Source organism: Ammospiza nelsoni, chromosome 8, assembly GCF_027579445.1.
Source record: "Ammospiza nelsoni isolate bAmmNel1 chromosome 8, bAmmNel1.pri, whole genome shotgun sequence".
Classification (NCBI taxonomy): Eukaryota; Metazoa; Chordata; class Aves; order Passeriformes; family Passerellidae; genus Ammospiza; species Ammospiza nelsoni.
In genome coordinates, this window is record NC_080640.1 from 18504070 (window position 1) to 18525641 (window position 21572).

Sequence of the window (21572 nt, forward strand, 5' to 3'; positions counted from 1 at the left end):
TCCCTATCAGCAGGGTCTAGGCCTGTGCTAAACCAATACAAAACACTGCCTTTAGAGGTGCCAGCTGGCTCAGCTGCTTCACTGCATATTCTGTCACCAGTGCTTTCAGGCAGGTGGTGTTTCACTTTGGGAGCTTGTCTGGATTTTTCTCTCAAAGACTCCTGATGTTGGTCATCATTAAACTGTATGGTATCTTTTTTTAGACTCTCTTATCTTTTCTTGTTCTGTATTCCTTATTTCCTGCTGGTTTTGTCTCTTTATGTAGTCAAATCTACAGCTGACCTATTTGATGATGATGAAGGTGACTTATTCAAGGAGAAACCTGCCATTCCTTCTGTGGTTTCTGGCACGGCTAAAGAAACAGAAAGCCATAGGGAGGCAATTGTGGAAAAAAAGGTAATGTCTTATAAATGGATTGTTTGGCTGAGATTTTAGGAAAAGTTTCTAGTGCAGTTGAAGCAGTCTTTCAATATACAACACTAAAGTGACATATTTATGAAATAGGACTAGGTTCATAGGGTCTTCCATAATTTAGTACTTCAGTGGTCCTTAAATGCCTTTTTCCTTTTAAACTTGGGGTTTATTTGAAGTTTTTAATGGTGTGGGCAGTGACTGAAAGAATCTTATTAAGGCAGGACTGAAATGAGAGCAAAATGAAAAGCCTCTGATAATAAAAAATGTTTATGAATTTCATGGCTGAAACCAGCCTGAGTTAGAAACCTTTGGTGTCACAGTTCAGTGCTGCAGAAACTGTCTGCTCTTACAGCAGCCACTGACAGCAGCTTAACTGGTAACCCATAGCTTGTGTGTGTATTATGGGAGAGGAGGGTGGGTGTCACAGTTCTCCCTAAGCATTTACAAAACTTTGGGTGTTTAAAAAACTGTTTTTTAGCTGAAAACTCCTCAAAGTTGTAGAAAGCTCTGAACATGATACTGAGCACTTGTGTATGTATGTGTGAGAATCTAAATGGGTGCTGATGCAGTCTTTTTTTGTCCTAAAGAGTCAACAGTCTTCAGGTGAGGACTTCAAGCCTTTGTCTGAAACACCTCCAAGAAAACAGAGGGGCCTTTTCTCGGATGAGGAGGATGCTGAGGTGAGTATTTCTTGAAGAAATCCCTACAGAAATCCTTGGCATCATAGTCATCCTGACTTCAGTCCATTTGCATCTGGGGACTATTTATGCATTTTGTAGGATTGGGATATCTGACATCCATGTACGTACTCCCAGCTGTTCTGAAAGTTCCTTCTTGCTCCAGGAGTGAAAGCTGATTGTTTTCCCTGTCTTCAGGGAGTTAAACATTAGTGGTACACACAGGCATAAATTAAAAGCCTGAAGACAGGAAGGAGCAGCAAATTAAGAGTAAGAATCATTAAAGACTGCATATGTTTCATTTTGGCTTTCAGCTTGCAATTAACCAGCAAAGATGAGGAAAATTCCTGTGCAGTTGGAAGTGATTGGTACATCAGATAAGGCATCCACTACTTCATAGACATTCTAAACATCTTTTTTCAGGAGGAAAAACACGAATGTCCCCTTTAGAGTTCTTAAACGTATGGCCTTGCTTTGCAAAGTGACATTTCTTTGGTTTGGTTTGCACAGGATTTGTTTTCATCAAGTAAAGCTGTGAAGTCCAAAGCTCTCCCCACCAGCAAGTCCATGACAAAAGCTCCACTTTCCTTGTTTGATGATGATGAAGAGGTAAGTACCACTTCCTGATACTGCCTGTGTGGGGAAACCCACCTGCACTGGCTGTTGCAAATGCAGCAGGAAGTATTGAGAAATTTACAACACTGGCCTTGCAAATGGAGCACTAAATTGCTCTGGCATTGTGCAGCAGTTGTGAGCATGTGGACAGTACTGTGGAGAAGAGTGGGAGTGGGAAGTCCTGCAAGTTCTTGAGGTCTTTTAAGTAGTTTGCAGTCAGTGCATTTCATCTCTGGATCTAAACATGAAGGATATTATCCCTCTGATTGATAGGACTAGAGAACACTGAGCAGTAGAACAAATATGAGCTTCAAGAAGCTGTTTTATCCTAAACCTCTGGTATCTGTCACACAGATGACTTCTTGCTTCTCTTGTCATGGCTGTTGAATTCCTTTTTTTCTCTTCAGTGTGTAAGAATCGTGACTGCTAGTATGGAAACAGAGGTCAGAGCACAAGTTTGTGCAAGAAACCTTAAAAAAATTGAATTAAGGTGTGCTTTTTTAATCTTTTTACCCAGTGGTAATTGTTCAGCTCACTTAATGCCTGTCTTCAGATTCATTCTCCATTTCATTATACATGTTAGAGACAGTGCCCCATTATGTTGGCTGCTGTGCTACAGAATTGCTGAGTGGTGGTTTTTGGCTGCCGGTCACATCTTGTGGTGGAGAATCTGTGAGCCAGAACCAGGCTATGTGCTAACAGGCTTCTGGTCTATCAAATGCAGTATATGTAGAATTCCTTGTACCAGAATATGGTGTTAAACTTGAATTTATCTTCAAAAAACACCATTTCTGTATCCTACTTACATGAGAAGTGAATGGCAACAGTATCTTATGTGCTGATGATTTCTCAATGAGCTTTTAATTGTGGCTTTGGCTTTTGATTTTTTTATACTATATTTTATTTTGTTTTAAGGATCTCTTTGGTGTGGGACCTGCCAAGAAGGACCAGGAAAAGAACCCAGAAGCAAGAGCAAAACAGTCAGGGTCTCTCAAGAAAGCTTCCAGCTTATTGTTCAGCAGTGATGAGGAGGTACTGAGGAGTGAGATTTGGTTGAAAATAGTTACTGGGCTTTATGCTTTATAAAACTTTTGAGAAGGGAACCACAGACCAACTCCGCTGTGTCCACATGCCATGCCTGCCCCAATCCCGTGACTTGTTTGCAGCTAAGGAGGCTGATCCTTGATCCAAATTTTCACAGGATCTAGGAAACAGAAGTCATGTGGAAGAGAAAATCAGTATTTTCAATGTAATTTATAGAAGATTTTATAGCAAATGAAGACTGTTGCCAACAAATCTGACTTAAAAACACTAAAAGGGAAAAATTAGTTTGTTCTTATTGCTTTAAATTCTATAAGGAAAGTTTAGCAGTTCTAGATAGATGTGTGTTGAGGTTTTCTTTGTTTTGATGTGAGTTTCTTTTGTATGTGGTTTTGTTTATTGGAATTTTTATTTGCTTAAATGTTGGTGGATTTTTTCTTTGTTTGGATGTTTTGCTTTTTTAAATCTAGGGATGGGAAAATGATACATAAATAATTAGGCTTTCCATAGAGCAGCCCTCTTCTAGGGATGGGCTAGGTATTGTCCTCCATCTTAAATGAAAGCCAGGGACACTAAAGTAAATTAAAAACTTAAAAATTAAAAACTTTTCTGGAAACCTCTGAATTAGTTCATATGAATAGGATCCAGACTCTTCTTAGTCCTCCTACCTCTCAAAATTACTCTGTTGTATAGACTTTATTACTTGTCCTAAATTGCTTGTTTAGTAGGCAACAGTAATATCTTTAGATGCATTTTTATATTAATGTAGAATAAGCCAAGTTCAAACTTTGTCATGCCTGTAATCCCTTTCACAAAGAGATCAAACAAAGGTGAGAAACTGGGGAAAACCACTTGAAATGCTGGGAATAGCAAAGCAAACAAGCAGAAGTACCTTGTTTAGTGTGTAGGCTTGAATAAGTGGTAGATGTGGGAGGAGGTGGGTGCCTGGGGGAGAACTGCTGTGAAGGAAGTAAGTGCAGCATTGAGCACTCTACTAAAGGTGTCTTGGGTGTATATGTGGTGGAGTTTTTCTCTTTTTTCTTGTGTTTTCCCATACATCAAACTTGCTAAATATTTAAGTGGCTCCAGTGAGGTTGTACGGAGTGGCCCTACTCTTGTGACACTGCAGTTGACACTGACCTCAGTTGTCAAGAGCAGCTGTAACAAAATGTGTGTACTCTATTTTGCTGGATTAATATTGTGTACCAGAAGGTGACCAGGCCCTTTGCAAAGCCTGAGCAATGTCACATTGCAGTGGCTAAAATGCAGGCAGCTAAATCAACTAGTAGAGAGATGAAAGGACTGCCAAGATGACAAAGTGTTCCTTATAAAGAAGATTGCAAAGTGGCTTTGACCAAGACAAAAGAAAACTTGTTCCTTCTTTTTAAGGAACATTGGAATGTCTCCAAGCCAGCTAAGCCTCCTTCTGAGGATGGCCGAAAAGAAGATCCTGCAAAACCAGCAAGCACTGTCAGTCAGGCTAAAGATGTGAAGACAACAAGTCTCTTTGAGGAAGAAGATGAGGAGGATTTATTTGCAATCACTAAAGAGAGGTGACAGTCCTTGGGAGGGGAGTGGGGAGGCATTTATTCAGAACAGCCCAGCAGCCCTTCCAAAACCAGATGGACCCAGGCATATTGCAAGTGTTGGTTCCTGGTACTGTTGCTGAGGAGGAAGCAGGGGTGTGTGAGTAGGAAGGGGCAGTGCTGGGCTCTTTTGTAGCTCTGGTGGGTCATTCTCCTTGCCACCACTGAACTGGCCTTTCCATTTCTATGCCAGTGATATAAAATCCTCTTGACCTTTTTTTATTTCTACTGCTGCAGAAAGCTTTGTAGACAAGAAAGAGTGTGTTAGAATTATTGGGACAGTGAGGAAGCCAAGTGCTATATCTGGGAACACTTGCTGCAAATGATGGTCCTAAGTGATGCTTTTAAACAGATGCGGTGCATGGCCACTGAATTTTCCACTTTCTTCCCTCTCACTGCAGCCAAAGAAAGCCACAGAAGCCATCATTGTTATTTGAAGATGATGATATTAATGGAGAATCACTCTTCAGCTCCCAATCAGTGCTACTCCCTTCAGCTGCCAAGGTTGCAGTGGTAACTCCCCATTCTTTTAAAACTAACATGGAACACTCAGTCATTTTACAGTCTATCATAGTTGTTAGGTACTGAATATAAGTCTAACTCATTTCACACAATGGTAACTAGCAAATTGGGAACAGGGAAGACTGAACTCTTACATGTACACTCATACTGCTATTAGCCTAATGGAGACTTCAATATTTTCTTGACCACTTACCCTAAATTTGTTTGGTTTATGCTGAAAGCCCTTCCTAAGGATGTCCTGAAAGCTCTCAACATTAAATAACACTAAAAGGAACAAACAGATTACTGCTGACTCAGTAGCCAGGGTTACCCTTTCATCTCAAGATGATTGACATGTGTAAACAGGCTTCTTACTGACCCTCCCTGTTGTGGACTCCTGCCATCCTCTGTCTTACAAGCTTAGCCTGGCTGTGCTTTGGAACTGAGAGTATGAGATGCAAGGGATTAGTAGAGCTGTATCTGTAGTAGGGATTCATGTACATGTGCTTCCTGGCACTCTTCAGCCAGATTCAAAAACTCATAGTACTGGAAGTTAAAAGTTGCAAACCAGAATGTCCCATGGGAGGAAAGTAAGAGAAGTCAAGCATGTTGCCAGTGTCCTAGACCTCTGCAGTAGGCAAACTGAGACTCTGCTATCCCACAGCAACATACACATTTTATGTATAACCACCAATTCTGTGTCACCAACATTCTCCTGATTTTGCAGGAGAAAATAAAACCAGCTCACACACCACCTACCTTTAATGAAGAAGAAAAGGAGGAAAAGGAAGATCTGCCAGATGAAACAGTGACATCTAACCAGGTAGAAGATACATTGTGGTATTCAAAAAAGCCTGGACCAGCTCCTGTGCCTCAAGGAACAGATGTTGCAGGGCAGCAAATAAAGGAAAAAGTGAGGGATTTTCTTACATTAATCTGAAGTTTGGTAAAGATTCAGTTAAAAAAAACCACAATCAAGTAGTGCTGCTCTGGCACGGAATTATTTTCCTGGATTGGAGGAAAAAGTTCCTTTGTCTCCATTTAGAAAAATCACTTGTCAGCCAAACAGCAAATTGATTAAATGACATTTAAAAGTTGTTTCTTAACTGATGTGCTTGAGAGGGATTGAGTTTTTTGGTGGAGAAGGAGGTAGGCAGAATCTGCTTCCATTTTCCCTCCAGAGTGGGTTGGGTAATCTTCATTTACATGAACAAAGCTTTCCTTTAAAACATAGCCTATATTAATGTATAGATTTTTCTTCAAGCTCAATAACTTTATTTCACCATAATGAGTGGTGATTTATAAAGTGATGAATGTTATTGTGGCCTTCAGGATTGTGAATTTCTGCTGGGCAATACTGTTACAGAACAGTATTGATGAGTATTGAGTGTATTTTTGCAGAGGCTTCAGCAGAACTGATCTTGGGCATAGTCTTAGTGAGTGATTGTTGAGGAATTACCAGCTGATGAATTTCCCTTGCAGTTCTTGCTCTTCACACTTTTCCTGAGCACATTTAAGCTTCTGGTAGTGCTGTTCACTCTGAAGTATCCCAAGTGGTATGAGCTAGGTAACTCAGGGATAGTGGTAAAGCTGATTAGTGCAGTCTTGTGGTGCACATGCAGCCTGACATAGAGATGAGGAAAAAGCCTTACACAGGAAGCTGCTTATCAGTAGTGCCATGGGGTAGGGTACAGGAGGAAATTTGTCTTCCTTTCAGAGCTGAAAGGTATGTTCTTTATCAACTGTCTCTTGGTAAGCTGCATATTGATTTTCTGTCTGCTTGGGAAAAATTAGTTGAATACAGGTGCCTGCTTGGTAATGATTGCAGAACTCTGACCACTGGTGGTATTCAACCAAGAAAGCTTAGCAGGGTTTCTGGGCAAACCAGAAATAAATAACAGGCTGATATGTTACTTTTGTTTTCCTTTGGTGGAGCCTTTTACAGTAATACCTTCAGAGCCAGCTGACAATTCAGATTTGTTTGCAACATCACCACCAGCTCTGGAGAAAGATGTGAAAAGCCAAGCTAAGAAAGTGTTAAGCTTATTTGAGGAGGAAGAAGAGGAGAGACTGGAAGATGATGATGGCATAAAAAATGCACAGAAAGGAGTTGATGTGGTGAGTGTAAGGATGTTCTTGAACACTGAGAAATGGTATTTCCATCTCTGCTTTTCTAGGCAAGCTTTTGTTTACATTTCTATATAGATGTTTCAGTGCAGCTACTTGATTTTTGCTTTGCAGAACTGACTCTTCAGTTACTCCTCAAGGTCAAATGCACTAGGAAGTAAAATAATGTGGAGTTTTAAGCCTTATGGTTTATCTCCCCCTTTTTTTTTAACATTGTCACAGTTTGCTTGCTTGGTATATGCCTTCAGACTTAGGTTCAACAATAATTACCTTAATCTTATGTTTTCTTCTGTTTTTGAGGTATGTGTATTCATTTTTTTAAAAAGCTTCCAGCAACCATATTATTAGCCTGGCTTTTCTGCTATAGTGTGTACCATCAAGAGGTGCACTTGGAATTTTCAGCAGCAATATCCTTGAATCCATGGCAATATTCTTGTTTCTGCTTGATGCAAATGTACTGAAATTTTTTCTGTAAGTTTAAAGTAGGGTGACAAGTTATATACTATATACCACAGTGTACCACAAGGTTTTGTCATCTTAGTGTGACCATGTAAAGTAAGCAGCCAGTCCTAAAAGCTATGTACACTTTACTCAGAAGCCCTTGGAACTTAATGAAATAGATGACTGTTGTAGAAAAATCAGTTTAGAGCAGCTTCTGAGTTAAAATGGATTGTTAAGCTTGGGCCCTTGTTTATCACTTGTGAATGAATACTGTGTTTGGTTTTTTGTGGGGAGCACACTGGGAGATGATTGAAAGAAGTCTCACCTGTCTTATGAATTTGGAAAAATAGAAATCTATTCAAATCTTTCCTTCAAAGTTCTCATCTTTCAGCATATAATAGTCACAAAGTGATTAAGGTGCTGAAGTGCAAAAATCAGAACAGTAATTTATGAATTTAACCTTTTTGATAGGCAAATCTGAAAGGTGCTTTTCTGGCTTATTTCAACTTGTGTGTGGATAATTCTAGATTTGCATTAGGTTTTCACATATCTGGGCATAAACAGTAGTTCTAGTGCTCTAAAAATGTCACCTGGCTTTTGATACGAAATTAAAGCTGGGGCAGAGAGAGACTGAGAATGTAATAAAGAAATTGCAGTAGTAAAAATCATAGGAGAGATTGTGTGGATGAAAAGTGGTGTACTGGAAATTAAATTTAGGCAGCCCCTTGGAGTTCATGGAGAATTAAATAGGAATGGGTAGAATCAGGCTTTACTCCTATAAGACCACTCTTGCTGCCTGGATTTTGTCTGATGTCATAGTATTGGACAGCCAGTCGTGCTCTGAAGAGGCATCCTTTAATTTGAGTTGTTTTAATAGGGACAAATGAGTGGTAAAACCCAGATATGGGCCTTTACCTGGACATTTGAGTGGGGCTTTGCCTTTGCACCTGGGTGCCTGCAGTGACCACGGTCATACACAGGCATTGGTTTTGGTGCTGGAGCTGATACTCATTACCTTTGCCAGGTAATGGAGGACTTACAGGGTGATGTGGGTAACTGCAATCTTCCCCACAGCAGCAAATTTGAAAGTACAAGTTCTTGCCAAAGGCAGGATGTTCTGTTCCTCCATGTGGGTGTTTGCTTGCTTGCACAGGAGAAGAACGGGGAGTCTAGCAACAATAATAGCTTTACTGGCCTTTTGTTAAAAAAAAGTCTATTTTTTTATTCTTCTTTGAAAATATCACTTAGGAAGATAACCAAGAGATTCTCTTCCTTTCGCTACTATGTCCTGCATCCTTAACTGAAATTTTTGAGACATAAAAGTCTTACTGGAATATAAACCTTACTGTACAGTTGTGATAACATACTGAAAAGTTTTTGTTTTCCTTTTGAAGGGAGCTTTAAAGTAAATAGTAGCAGCTGGATCTTAGATCAGCAGACACAGATATTGTGGTGAATGGCTTCTCATTACATTGAACTGTAAATACAAATATTTACATTGTAAGTTTTGCAAATTTGGTCAAAATAAAACAACCAGCAGTTAAAGTTGTATTTTTGTTACCAGTACAGGGCTGTAGTGTAGCCTCAGGGAATTGTAACCTGCCTTATCATGAGGCAAATAACCTCCTCACAGAGCGATTTTCTCACTGTGTGGACCTTCCCCTCCTTCCAGGCTTCTGAGAAAAGTACTGGGCCCAAAAGCACTGGGGTCTTTCAAGATGAAGAGCTTCTCTTCAGTCACAAACTTCAGAAGGACAATGACCCAGATGTTGACCTCTTTGCCAGCCCCAAGAAGTCAATGGTGAGTTCAAAGCCCTCCTCTGAACCTCCTGTTTAAAAACAGTCTTTGGAGTGTTCAGTGTACTGATGTTCCTTGTTTGGACACAGCTTACAGGTCACTGATTTCCAGGGAGGGCCAAATCCTAATGTCAGTTATATTCGGGCATCATGGGCTGAAAGGGATGAGCTTTGGGTCTGTGACACACCTTTTCTTTGTCCTGTGTTTCTTTAGTCTGCAAACCGTATCCTGAAGCCGTCACCTGGAGGAGGGCTGTTTGGGGATGATGATGAGGATGATCTCTTCAGTACTGCTAAAACAAACATTCCGGTACCTGTTTCTCTATTGTAAATGGCATAAATAAAAGAGATGGGAAAGAAGTGTAGGGAAGGGATTTTCTCCATTTGTATACCCACAAGAAATTAAGTGACTTTTCAAATCTTTTTGAGAGAACAAGGTCATTGTGACCCTGAAGACATAGGGAGCAAACAGATGCCTTGGGTCTCTCAAAGCTGGGATGAAATAATTGGTTTCTGTTTCCTTTTATGTACACCTGGGACTGGCTTAGGTGTAAGACAGCACACCTGAGCAGAAATCAGAGTAGTAGAGTTTGTTTTGCTTAATTGCTTAACTTGCTGATATTACTTCCGTGTACTTTATGCATGACTGATGAGCTGTGCTCTGAGAGTTGTGTAATTCAAGTTTCTGCAGGTTGGTTTGATCTCAGGTAATGATGCAGTGTTAAAATCCTCATGGTCACCCAATTGCTTTTAAAGGGCGAGTAGGTGCAGTAATGAGCTAGACTGTGTTACTGGTGATCTGAGGTCAAAGTCCTAACATACATTTTAAACTGCTACTTCTAAATACAGTTATCTTAATTAAATTGAAACTAACTTTTACTTTAGTCTATATTCATGTCTATAGCTGGAAGTTAGGCTAGAAAACTGACAATAGTTCCTGAAAACTATTTCTTTGAGGACTCTGGACAGAGTAGTCTTAAGTAATTAGTGCTTGGTAGACTATATATGGAGCCTGGTTGCTCCATAAAATATAAAAATAGCACAATTCCTTAGCTAGCATTGTGCTTTTATTTTCTCTGCTGTTTTGTTCATGAGGAAATATGTATGCATTTGAGAGTTTATTGAAACTCTCATTATTAATTGTTAGCACAGACAGCAAAGGTTGAGGTAGACTAAAGGAATGGAGGAATGGAAGGCCCTTGCTTTGCAGAGCCATAAATCAATGCCTATTGTTGTAGTCAGCTGACCTTGGCAAGATGCCAGACACTCACAAAGCCCCTCACTCCCCTCTGCAGCTGAACAGGGGAGAGAAAATGTAACAAAGTTATATATTTTATATAAATGAGTTGAGATAAGGACTGGGAGAGATCATGCACAAAATACTTACACAGGCAAAACAGATTTGAATTAGAGATATTAATTGAATTTATTTCTATCAAAATCAGAGTGGAATAATAAGAAGTAAGATAAGACCTTAAAAACACCTTTCTCCCACCTGTCTCTCTTTCCCAGCTCTACCTCCTATCCCCCCTGTGCAGGGAGATGGGAAATGGAAGTTTAGGTGAGCTCATCACACCTTGTTTCTGCCACTGCTCAGAGAGGGGAGTCCTTCCCCTGGTCCAGCATGGGGTCCTTCCCACAGGAGACAGTTCTCCATGAACTTTCCCAGCCTAAATCCATCCCATGGGGTCACCCTTTCATGGGGTGCAGTCCTTTGGGCATAGCCTGGCCCAACCTGGGTCCCCCACAGGGTCACAAGTCCTATCAGGAAACCTGCTCCAGTGTGGGCTCCTCTCCCACAGTTCTGCAGGTCCCTGCCAGGACCCAGACCTCCTTTGGGTTCCCAGCCTCCTCTGAGGTACCCACCTACTCTGGCTGGGTCTCCTCCACAGGCTGTGAGTGAATTTCTGCACCCATGTGGATCTCCATGGGCTACAGGGGCACAGCTGCCTCACCATGGTCTGCACCACAGGCTGCAGGGGAATCTCAGCTCCAGTGCCTGGAGCACCTTCTCTCCCTCCTTCTGCACTGACCTTGGTGTCTCCAGGGCGGTTCCTCTCCCGTGTTCTCATCCCACTCTTTTCTGGCTGCAATTACATCTGTGCAATAACTTTTTTTTTTCTTAAGTATGTTATAATGGAGGGGTTACCACTGTTCCTGATTGGCTCAGCCTAGGCCAGCAGCACATCCATCTTTGGAGCCACCAGGGATTGGCACTGCTAGATATGGAAAAAGCTTCTACCAGTTTCTCACAAAATCCACCCCTGTAGCTCCCCACCACCGCTACCAAAACCTGGCCATGCAAACCAAATACAACTATGCATAGCAGGATCAAAAGATGTGACCAGTTTTCTGTTCAGTTAAAAGCAAGATTTTTGCTTGTGTTCTTTTGGGGTTTTGGGTTTGGTTTTTTTTGGATCTGCACAGCATGCCTTTTACCTCTTTCATGTTGACTTGTGCCCATAATGCTTTCAGAAAATGGCCGAGAAGAAAACTCTTCAGACCAGTGTTGGCCCTTCCTCAGTGAGCAGTAACTTAGAAAATGCTTTAAGTGCCAAGCAAGATGAGACTCTGAAGGCAGCAACTACAGAGGCAAGTACTTAAATCTTGTGTCTTGAACAGCATGCAAAGAAAAAGGAGATGTAAAATCCTGTTTTAATTGTCTTGGAAAGATGAAAAGTAATGCCTGGATTCACTGGCTGCCAGGCAGCAGTGTGTGACCAAACTGCTCAGCTTATCACCAGGTGCATTGTTAGTAGCAAGAAGTTTAAATTTTATTGATGTTTTATTCATTGTACATGCACATTTCACTTCAAAAAGTGAAATGACAGTGAAGAGCTACACCCTAGGTACTGAAGATTAGTTGTTTCTTCTTCTCTGAAGTGCCAGTGTCTGTTGGTGTGAGTGTGGTCTTTAAAGGCAGCCTTTCTCAGAAAGGAAATCAGGGCATGCAGCACAAATCTGTGTCAGCTGAGACTCCTATCTTGGAGTCTCTTTGGTGAATAAACAAGACACCTGTCCTTAATCTTGCAGAATCAAGAGTCTCTGGGAGAGGTGATCTGGACCAGAGTTCTGGTCTGTGTCTCACCAGAGCTGCTTGATGGATTTTCATGTGTACAAGATTAACTTTTTGTTGTAGGGAGTGAGAGTTTCTTTTTTTCCCCTGGGCTGAAGAACACAGAGCACACCTGTAGGGTTAGTAATTAGCATGTCTTCCCTTTTTGTAAAGTGTTCCTTGAAGTTTAAAACCACGCTCATCTTCCCGTTTTTTGTAGCTACTTTAGCTACAGCCAGCTTAGGAATGGTTTCAGCCTGTCTGAGGTTAAGCTGAACACCACATGCAGTTAAGTAGAGAACAGTCTCCTCAGATGCTAGGATTCCTCTGTCATGCTCTCAAGCCCTTCAAGCTAGTGTTGTAACTCTTGCAAAGTCTCAGTTACTTCAACATAGCTGAAGGAGCTCTGACTGCCCAGTCATACTAACAGCACTATTACCTAACTCACAGAACCATGCAGACTCCTTGTGGAGAGCAAGCCATGGGAAGTGCACCTTAGATGATCTGATTCATTCCTTGAGTCCTAGAATTGGCCCATGTCTTCAGACCAAACAGCTGCTCCTGTAGCCTAGTCTTCTTTCTAGCACTACTGGCCTGGGTTTTTTTAGAGGAACACTCACTTCTCTGAAGCTGGTTTTTTTTGAAGTCTGAGTGGAACAATTTTGAAGCTCTCTTGGCTTCCATGTGGGCTTCATTGAAGTCTGTAGCCCTGTTACAGCCAGTCACAAAGATAAAAGTTAGATCATTGCCTGGCAATATGGCTTCATATCACCAGGGGACAGAATAAGCAAGGAGAGAGAAGGTAGCTGTCCTGCCTGAGGGCAGCTGTCCTAACTGTCCTAGTGATGGCAGTGACCTGGAGAAGATGGATGCTGTTCAGTTACCATGGCAAAGTGTAATATTGGGTAGAAGGATGGGTGAATGAAATGTAATGAAGATGGGGCCATTGCATGTGGGAAGCTGAAGCTGAAAACTTTGTGACTGTAGCTCTAATGGTAGAATGTTATGATAACAAGGTATCTTCAGAAAAAATTGGTAAGCAATTAGCTACTTTCTATACATGTATTAAAATGAAAACTATGGTTGGTTGATAACAACTTGTCAACTTGTTTAATCCAATGTAATTTTGTGCAGAAATCTACAGGTCCTGTTCCCATTAAAACCAAAGAGCCTTCATCTCGGATTGGAAAGCTACAAGTAATTAACTTTACTGGCACTTTAACTTTCAAAATAAAAAAGAAAATCTTCCTTGCCTCACTGATAGCTTTCCCTGAACCAAAATCTTATTGCTTCCTTACCTTATTCTTGCAACATTATTTTTTTTTTTCAGATGGCATATTTTTGATTGCTTTTTCTGTATCGCATGTTTAATATTATTTCCTCCTGTTTCAGTCCTGACTCTAAGCAGCACTATTTACTCATGCTGGGGGGGCAGAGGGTGGGCTCCACTTTGAACTGCTATTGTTCTTAGCACTATTAAGTAGGTTTAGAGACTCTTAGGGGGGGACTATGGTTATGTCCCTCTTCTGACACAAAATGACGAATAACTGTCTATGTCACAGTACCATTCAAAGTCAGAATCATTGTCTCCTCAGACAGAATATTGATCTACGTAGGTGTTTGGTCTGACATAACTTGACCCTGCTGTTCCTGAAGCTCTTACACAGAATAATAGTGTTGACCACTCCACAATTTTAGTGAGACTGAGCTTGTGGGAGACACAGAAGTTTTTAGGTCTGAGAAAAGCCAGGTACTTTAGAAGTAGAACTTGGAGATACACTAGTTCTTGCTGCTTCTCTGGGGCAATGCCTGCTCTGGAGCAGTAGTAATGTGCTCTCTCTCTGTGTGTATGTTTTTGTTGTCCCTGTTTTGTAGGCTAACTTAGCTATTAACCCTTCAGCCTTACTACCTGGTGCAATGCCTAAGGTTTCCAATCTCAAGTCCCCCTTACCAGTGCTGGACACTCCATTACATGAGCCCAAGGAGGTGCAGAACAGCGAAACCTTCTCTGCCACAGGAAGCAATGAAGAGATGGGTGTAAGCTTTGATCAGCCCATGCAAGCAGACACCTTGCACAACGCCAATAAGGTAACCTTGGTATTTAGGATAAGAGGAAGGGGGTTTATAAACAGTCTGTCCTCGTGCAGGAGTTTGTTTTGGTGTGCAAGTTCTGCTAACAGTGTGGTTTATCTGAATCTAAATGGGACTGTGAAAATCTAATCCCTTCTCACTTCCGTGGATCACTGAAGAGAAAGTCTAGCTTAGCACCTATACTTAGCTCAGTGAGGGGCTTATGCATATACCTGGTGCCTTTTGAAGTACATGAGTACCTTTTCCAAATACTGGATTTCCCTGTTGGTTGAAGGTATGTTAGCATAACACCTTGTCCCATCCCAGGAGACACCAACCCAAAAAAATATTTAAAAGACATCTTGCTAGGCTAACTATAAAACAGGTTACAGGCAGCTGCTTTCACAAGCTATCCAGAACACATCACTGCTGTAGGGTGACTTTTAACTCCTCTGTGGATAAAAATGTCATACTGTCCTGAACTGTAAGTCTTACCTCTTTTTCAAGGAAAACTTTTGTTTTCACACAAAGGAAAACAAAATGAAGTGTTACAGCTTTTGATGTGGCAAATCTCTGCCTCCTGACTCACTTGTTTTTCACTCATACTTTCTACTTTATGGACTGCAAAAGGCATATTCTAATTAGAGACTTAGTTGTTCTTTTAAAAAATGGAAGTGTCAGCCATGTAGTTAAGATTTCATCTAGGTGCCTATGATTTTATAAGTCTGGCGTTTCCTGACAGCAGCAGTTTGAGTAAGATAACTTAAGATTTTAACTTTGATTCTTTCTTCCTCTGATGCTGATGAGGCTGTTCATTACTAGATGAGTAGCAGAGATGACTTGGAAAGATACAGCAGCCACCAACAACCAGGGCTGACATGACCCCTTAGTGACCGGGTTTGAAGCTTGTACATCAGCCTGGTGCATTACTATGTAGGCATAGTTGTTTCCAATAGCAGTGTGTTCCAACAGACAAAGCTCTCTATTATGATACTTTTAAATAGATAGGCCTGCAAAGAATAGACTGCCTGTAGCTGCATATTATCAACTATGAATGCTGATTTTTAGTGTAGTGATGATGCATGTTTTTTACATAAGTAATCTGAGAAGAAGCATCTTGGTAACTATAGAGTGAATGTGCTTTGTGACTCAGGTTAGATGCTGTAATTTTGGCATAACATTGCTTCTTCAGCCTTTCAACTTTGAGTGTAAATATATCCAGTCAAATGCACTTTTTTCCCAACGGCTGGAACAAAGCAACCTGCCCAGCATTCTGCCCTTTCAAAGAACAGTGCATGAAGCAGTTAACAAAAGGGAAGAAGTTGTAGTGATCTATTTCCTACCCATGTAAATACTCCTGTCCATGTGGGATAGGGGAGAGGCTGTAATGGAAACTTGCAGGGGGCTTCCTTAAAAGCGGCAATTAACTGCAACAGGCTATACATAAAATGAAATTGCATGGAAAATACAATTAGTCATGGCTTGAACTGCACTGTAAAAGCCCCTAGATTAGCAAGGTAACAGGCTGACTAAGGTATTACCTAAAGCCAAGGGGCTAGAGTGGCTTGCTGACCTGTTGTGACTCTATTTGCAAGTGCTATTGCTTTTGTACACCAGTTCCATCGCTGTGGAAAGGGCAGCAAATCAGAAATCCTAGGTTATATTTCTAAATCTTTCTCCTAACTACTCCAAGCTTGAATGTCCTGTGGGGCTTTTTCCTTATGTATGACCTGCTTTGCTTTTCTCCTTCCTTGCAGACCAGGATCAGGGTTCCAGGGAAGCGCAGACCCCCGAGCAGAATGGCGCGGCGTCTGGCTGCCCGAGAGGCTGAAGTGAGTGAGGACATGGACTCTAATAAAAAGCCACAATTCTCTCTACCAAAACAGATGTCAGCAGTAGAGAGCATAAAGGAGCCTCTTGCTGCTGAAGCAGAGTCCAAGGAAAATGGCTTTCTCTCTAGCTTGTCACTACCAGCTCACAGCAGTGTTTTGTCTGCTGGGACAAACAAACTCCTTCCTCCAGAATCCACAGAAAATGGGGATGATCTGTTTGAATCTGAAGACCTTTTTGCAAGCAGCTCAACATCCAGACCAGTTACACAACCAAAGCTGAAGGAAGGAATGCCAGACAGTATGGCTAACAAACCCATAAAGGGCAGGGAGAAAAAGCCTGGTCTGGGTGACCAGGACAGCAATGATCTCTTCCAGCCTGTACAACAAAAGTCTTCAACAAAAAGCAGCCCTATACCTTTTTTGGAGGAAGAGGAAGATTCTCTCTTCACCTCTCAAAAAACTGGAAAAAAGGAGTTAAAATCTGCTGTCCACCAAGCAGTTGACCCTACTGCCCAAGATATCTTTGAGGTAATGTCTGAATCTGCCACGTTGTTTTTTGTTTCCCAGGTTCATATGTAGACCCCTCTAAATTAGACTTAATGGAGGCTGCTGAATAGGATGGGGTGTGCAGGATAAGGGAGTGAAGTAAACTCTCAATCCTGCTCCACTGCTGGGATATAGAAACTCTTTGGTTGTTCAGCCCCTGACTAGCAGCACCAGTAGTTTAAAAGGTGGAGTGTTAACACAGAGCTGGCATGCACTGAATGTGCTGTGACAGCATACCTTTTTCAGAATAATAAGGTATTTGGTTCTTATTTATTAACTGTCTGTTCAATTCCCAGCAACTAAATAACACTTTAAAAAAAGGAATAAAATTGGTGGGCTGGGCACTTGATACAGGCCTCTGTGAGCTGTACTTGACCTGTGTACAATCCACTACTAAGGCACTTTTGCCAAGTCTCCCATGAGGAAAAGGGTCTCACACTTCTTGCTAGTTAGGTTGACAGATTGCAAGACCTCTCAGATTGCTGAGTTCAACCTTTGTCTGATAAGCCCAGGAAACCCAAGCCTTCTAAACATCTCAGCTGCTGTGTACAGATAATTTGACTATTCTCTTGAAGTGTGTTGTGGATTGATGAGATCTTTCTCTGTTTTTCTTCAAGGATGATATATTTGCTACTGAGGCAATTAAGCCAGTGACCAAAATTAAAGAGATGCCAGAGACAAACCTGTTTGATGATAACATTGATATTTTTGCGGATCTAACTGCAAAACCAAAAGAAAAGAAGACCAAGAAGAAGGTGGAACAAAAATCCATATTTGACGATGATATGGGTAAGTGTATGCATAAGCAAAATCTTGCTAGTAGTCTTGTACTATTGTCCTGAATTGCATTAATCTCAGATGTTTTAGGACCTTCTGCTTTTCAACTTCTCTGAAATCTCTGGTCATCTTTGGATTTTAATCTTGGATGAGAATTTTCTAGATTTGTAGAGCTAGCATGGCATTAAAGTAGTTTAGGAGAGAGTATAAAATTGTTCTGAGAAAAAGTTTAATTCCTGCAGGGAATTAGTCCAGAGAAGTTTCTAAGAGACTCATCTCACGTTATGGCTCTGAGACAGATTCCGTATTTCAATTTGCACAGCTTTTTGTATTGCATTTTCAGATGAATCAGTGTTACAAGCAAACTATCATCTCTATCTGTCCCACCTTCACTATTGTGTTAACTACCTTGGAGCCCATAAGCTTTTGTTTACATTCATGTACCCAGGACAATTTACAGATACTACACCTGAAACCAAATGTTTGCTATATAAAATTTGTTGAAAAAACAGTGAGTAGTAATGTGAAATGATGCACAAAGCATGCTCCTTTCTTCTCCATCAGCAGAGATACTGAAAGTAATGTGATTCTCAGCTCTGTCTGTTCTCAGACTCTTCATGTTCATAGCTCTTTGAGATTGCATGTATTTCTTTTCGAAGACAAAATTTCTTCCCCAGCTTTGGTTCTTGTCAAGTCTTCATTCCCTCTGACTTACTCAAATTGAATCTGACTTACCACTGTTCTACTTGGACTGCTGCTAAGCACTCTAGCCTGATGGCTGAAGTCTATAAATGTGCTAGAAAACTTGCTGGAGAATGAGCATCTTGAGATTTCAAAATGTTCTTGATTGTTATAAAAAATAAGACTTAAAGGTTTGTTAGAAAGGTATTTGAAATACATATTGGATGAATTTTTTTTTAATCTTGTTTTAATAACTTACATTTTTTCATGTAGTCTGTAGTAAGTGAAAAAAAAATTGCCAAGCAGTTACCCCTTCCAAATATTCAAGAGAAAAATCTGAACTGAATGTTGAAAAAAACAGTTGTAGAGTCCCACTTGAAAGTTAGCCACAACAGAACCTGTTGTTTGTACTTCCACTTTTGTCATCAACTCTGGTGCTAGAGCTTTGTGTTTGATGCCTAGCCGATCTTGATGCCTATTGCACCTAAAGTACCTGCATCTGATGGACTTCATCTTCCTGTAGAGTGGTGACTATTCAGTGGTACAGCCATAGGTATGAGCTCCTTAATGCCCATGGAGCTCCACCACACCCACAGGAGTGCAGGGAGATGCCTGAAGATGTGAGTGTTCTGCAGTAGAATTGTGGAACTGGTGCTTGCCTACATTTCATGTTAAGGGCTGGCTTAAGTGATGGTGGTAGCACTTTTACAGAGCTGTGTGTGTTTGTCTTAGGAGAACCTTTCTGCTGCAAATGAAACAGTAAATTTCAGCTGCAGTTTGAGAGGGGATGAAGGCTGCAGGCTCTTTTCTTTCATCCTACCACACCTTTAAGTCACTAGAGTCCTTAATCACCTTATAGCTGATGTCACCTCTGCCTGTCTTCAAAATGGTCACTGAGCTTTCTTGCACTCTGACAAATACTGTTTTCCCTGGGCAAAATGTTTGTATTCTTTAAGCCTCTTTATAAAAAAAATAGGAGTGATACCTCTACAGCTTATGGCAGTCTCTGTACTTCCCCTCTGCTAAAGCTAATCCATGGAATAGCTTCTTGCTTTGGAGTGATGCCAGTAGGGGATTACTCTGTTTTGCTGCCTTTCTAAACTGCTCTTGTGCTGAAATGTGGTCCTGGATTATTCCTGTGTAATCCCTATGATCAGCACAGTAGCAGACACATGCTGAATTGGAAGTAGTGAGAAGAGACAGGGAAACACTTTTTGATAGACCACATTGTGCTTGGCCTCTACTCAAGATTAGGCTGCGTGCTGAAGATTGAAATACTATACTGAGGGTTTCTATACTCTGGATTAGTAATTCATAAAATATTCTGAGTTGGAAGGGACTCACAAGGATCATCAAGTCTGACTCTTAAATGAATGGCCCATATGGGGATCAAACCCACAACTTTGCTGTTATTAGAGCCATGTTCTGACCAGTTAGACTCAGTGGCTATATTAACCTCTATATAACACCCATATTTTCTTCATAGGGATTCAAGACCAGTTATGTGCTATTTACACTGGCCTTGTGAATCACTAATGATCCTCATATCTAAGGCTTGTAATTTTTTTGGTTTTATACTCCGACTGCATAATCTGAGTATCCTAAATTTCTTAGTTTAGAGTACAAGATACACTGTTGTGTACACTCAGGAAACCTCATGGTAACCCCTCAGCATGTGTATGGTAGCAGCTTCATCTCTTTCATGAGAGCAGTCCTGAACACAATCAGTTCTAGCCACAGCAGGACTGTGAGCTCTGCAGCTGACACAGGCTATCTGTGTTGGGTGATTTAATTTCTACATATTGTTGTCCTCTGCCTTAATGGAAGTGTGATATTTGTCCACTTTGTGATCCTGGTTATTCACAACAGATATGCTTGTATTGAGGGAGGCGGTTCAAGACCTTGATTCAAAACTGTACAGACTGCTTGAATGTTCATCAGGATAGCAGTTATAGCTGTCTGCCTCCTTGCATCTTAGCAATGGTCTGTTCTCAGGGGATTTATATTATGTTCTTACTGTGCTGTACACTAGACTCATGGTTAGTGAATATCACCACAGTAGTTGCTAGCAACCACCATCTTTTTCTCTTTGGATTTTCTTTAGCAACAACCTCACAGCTCTTGGATCTCTCAGGTTCCTCAGACACTAATGTTCTAGATAAAGAGGGATGTTATCTGGCACTTGCATGATAGAATTTATTGTGGAGCTTTAATTTATTAGTACTTTACAAATGCTTATGAGAACCCGAACATGTTATAAAATACAAGTATTATGCTGTCTACTAAGAAGAAAAAAAAAATCTTAACAGCTCCCACATATGTCCTTACAAATGCATTCAGAATTGCAAGTAGCAGGAAAGCATTTGTTTATCACACAATGTCCTTGGCAGTCACTGCTGTGTGATGGAGTCTCTTGTGTACAATGTTGCTTCTGTTTAATAGTCACTTCTCATTAAAATCTATTTTTTGTTCCCCTCTTTAGATGATATCTTCTCTAGCAGCCAAGTCAAGATACCTACTCCTAAACCCAGATCTTCCCAAGCAGCCTCAGAACCAAAATCTGAAAGCAAGATCCTGAGCACATTTGATGACCCGCTGAATGCCTTTGGAGGCCAGTAGTCAAGGGGATGTGTTGCAGAGAAGCAGCCTTCCTTAGCCCTGTCCAGTACTAATACTCTGGATTCTCTAATTCACTAGAACTGGAATGAGATGGACGTGGATATTTAAAAGAGATTACCCATTTAAAATGGTTAGTATTCTCTTGTGCTAGTCTAATTCTGCTAAATTATATATTTTTTAAAAAATACAGTAACCTCCTGCTATCATGTTTCCATGGTGCCGAGATGTATACAGCCTGTGCAATACCTGCAATGAAGTAATCTATTATATAAAGTATAGTTTGTTTTATTGAACAGATCTATAGATAAAATAATTGATAAATAGTAAATGCAGTCTGTTAAACTTGATCTGTCTGCACGTCTTACTTTCCTCTTTACTTCTTGCTTAGAATGCGTGCATCATGACTTGAATGCTACCAAAACCATTACTGTGCCTTGTCTGGGTCAGCTGCCACCTACTGAGCTAGTGGGGGGGTAAGGCTGCGTTCAGTACCAGGTACAGCTTCTCTTACAGATGGAGCAGGACTTACAGATGGAGTAGGAAATCTCAGAGCAGGACTTGACACCAGCTCTAATGAGGTATTTCATATAGGCAGCTAATGTGGGTTGTAAAAATAGCAACAGTTAATGCTGCTTTGCCAGGGAGAGTATGTTACAAATGAGCACCAAGCGGTCCATGAAGACAACAGAAACCTAAGTGTCTTCTGTTCAAGCTGTAGGCCATTAAATGAGATTTTTCACTTGCATGGAGCTGCCAGAGTTTTGCAAATAAGTGTTTTCACAAAGTCCATCTG

The 21572-nt window shown here is 40.9% G+C and overlaps 1 protein-coding gene across 9 annotated transcripts in view; it reads left to right on the plus strand.

Moving 5' to 3' along the window:
• LOC132075972 (WASH complex subunit 2-like) overlaps positions 1-21126 on the plus strand; it is a 34527-nt gene extending 13401 nt beyond the window's left edge. For 5 of the 9 annotated variants that reach the window (XM_059476772.1, XM_059476770.1, XM_059476776.1 and 2 more), the window contains 16 exons: positions 266-396; positions 1002-1094; positions 1602-1700; positions 2622-2738; positions 4137-4300; positions 4735-4846; positions 5562-5747; positions 6770-6952; positions 9075-9203; positions 9414-9509; positions 11675-11791; positions 13389-13451; positions 14130-14342; positions 16082-16684; positions 17320-17491; positions 20643-21126. In XM_059476772.1, the coding sequence (XP_059332755.1) occupies positions 266-396; positions 1002-1094; positions 1602-1700; positions 2622-2738; positions 4137-4300; positions 4735-4846; positions 5562-5747; positions 6770-6952; positions 9075-9203; positions 9414-9509; positions 11675-11791; positions 13389-13451; positions 14130-14342; positions 16082-16684; positions 17320-17491; positions 20643-20779 (2615 nt within the window). In that variant the 3' untranslated portion in view covers positions 20780-21126. The remainder of the gene's footprint in view (positions 1-265; positions 397-1001; positions 1095-1601; positions 1701-2621; positions 2739-4136; positions 4301-4734; positions 4847-5561; positions 5748-6769; positions 6953-9074; positions 9204-9413; positions 9510-11674; positions 11792-13388; positions 13452-14129; positions 14343-16081; positions 16685-17319; positions 17492-20642) is intronic. The other 4 variants (XM_059476777.1, XM_059476773.1, XM_059476778.1 and 1 more) reach the window with 4 other exon arrangements.
• Positions 21127-21572: the final 446 nt, after the last annotated feature.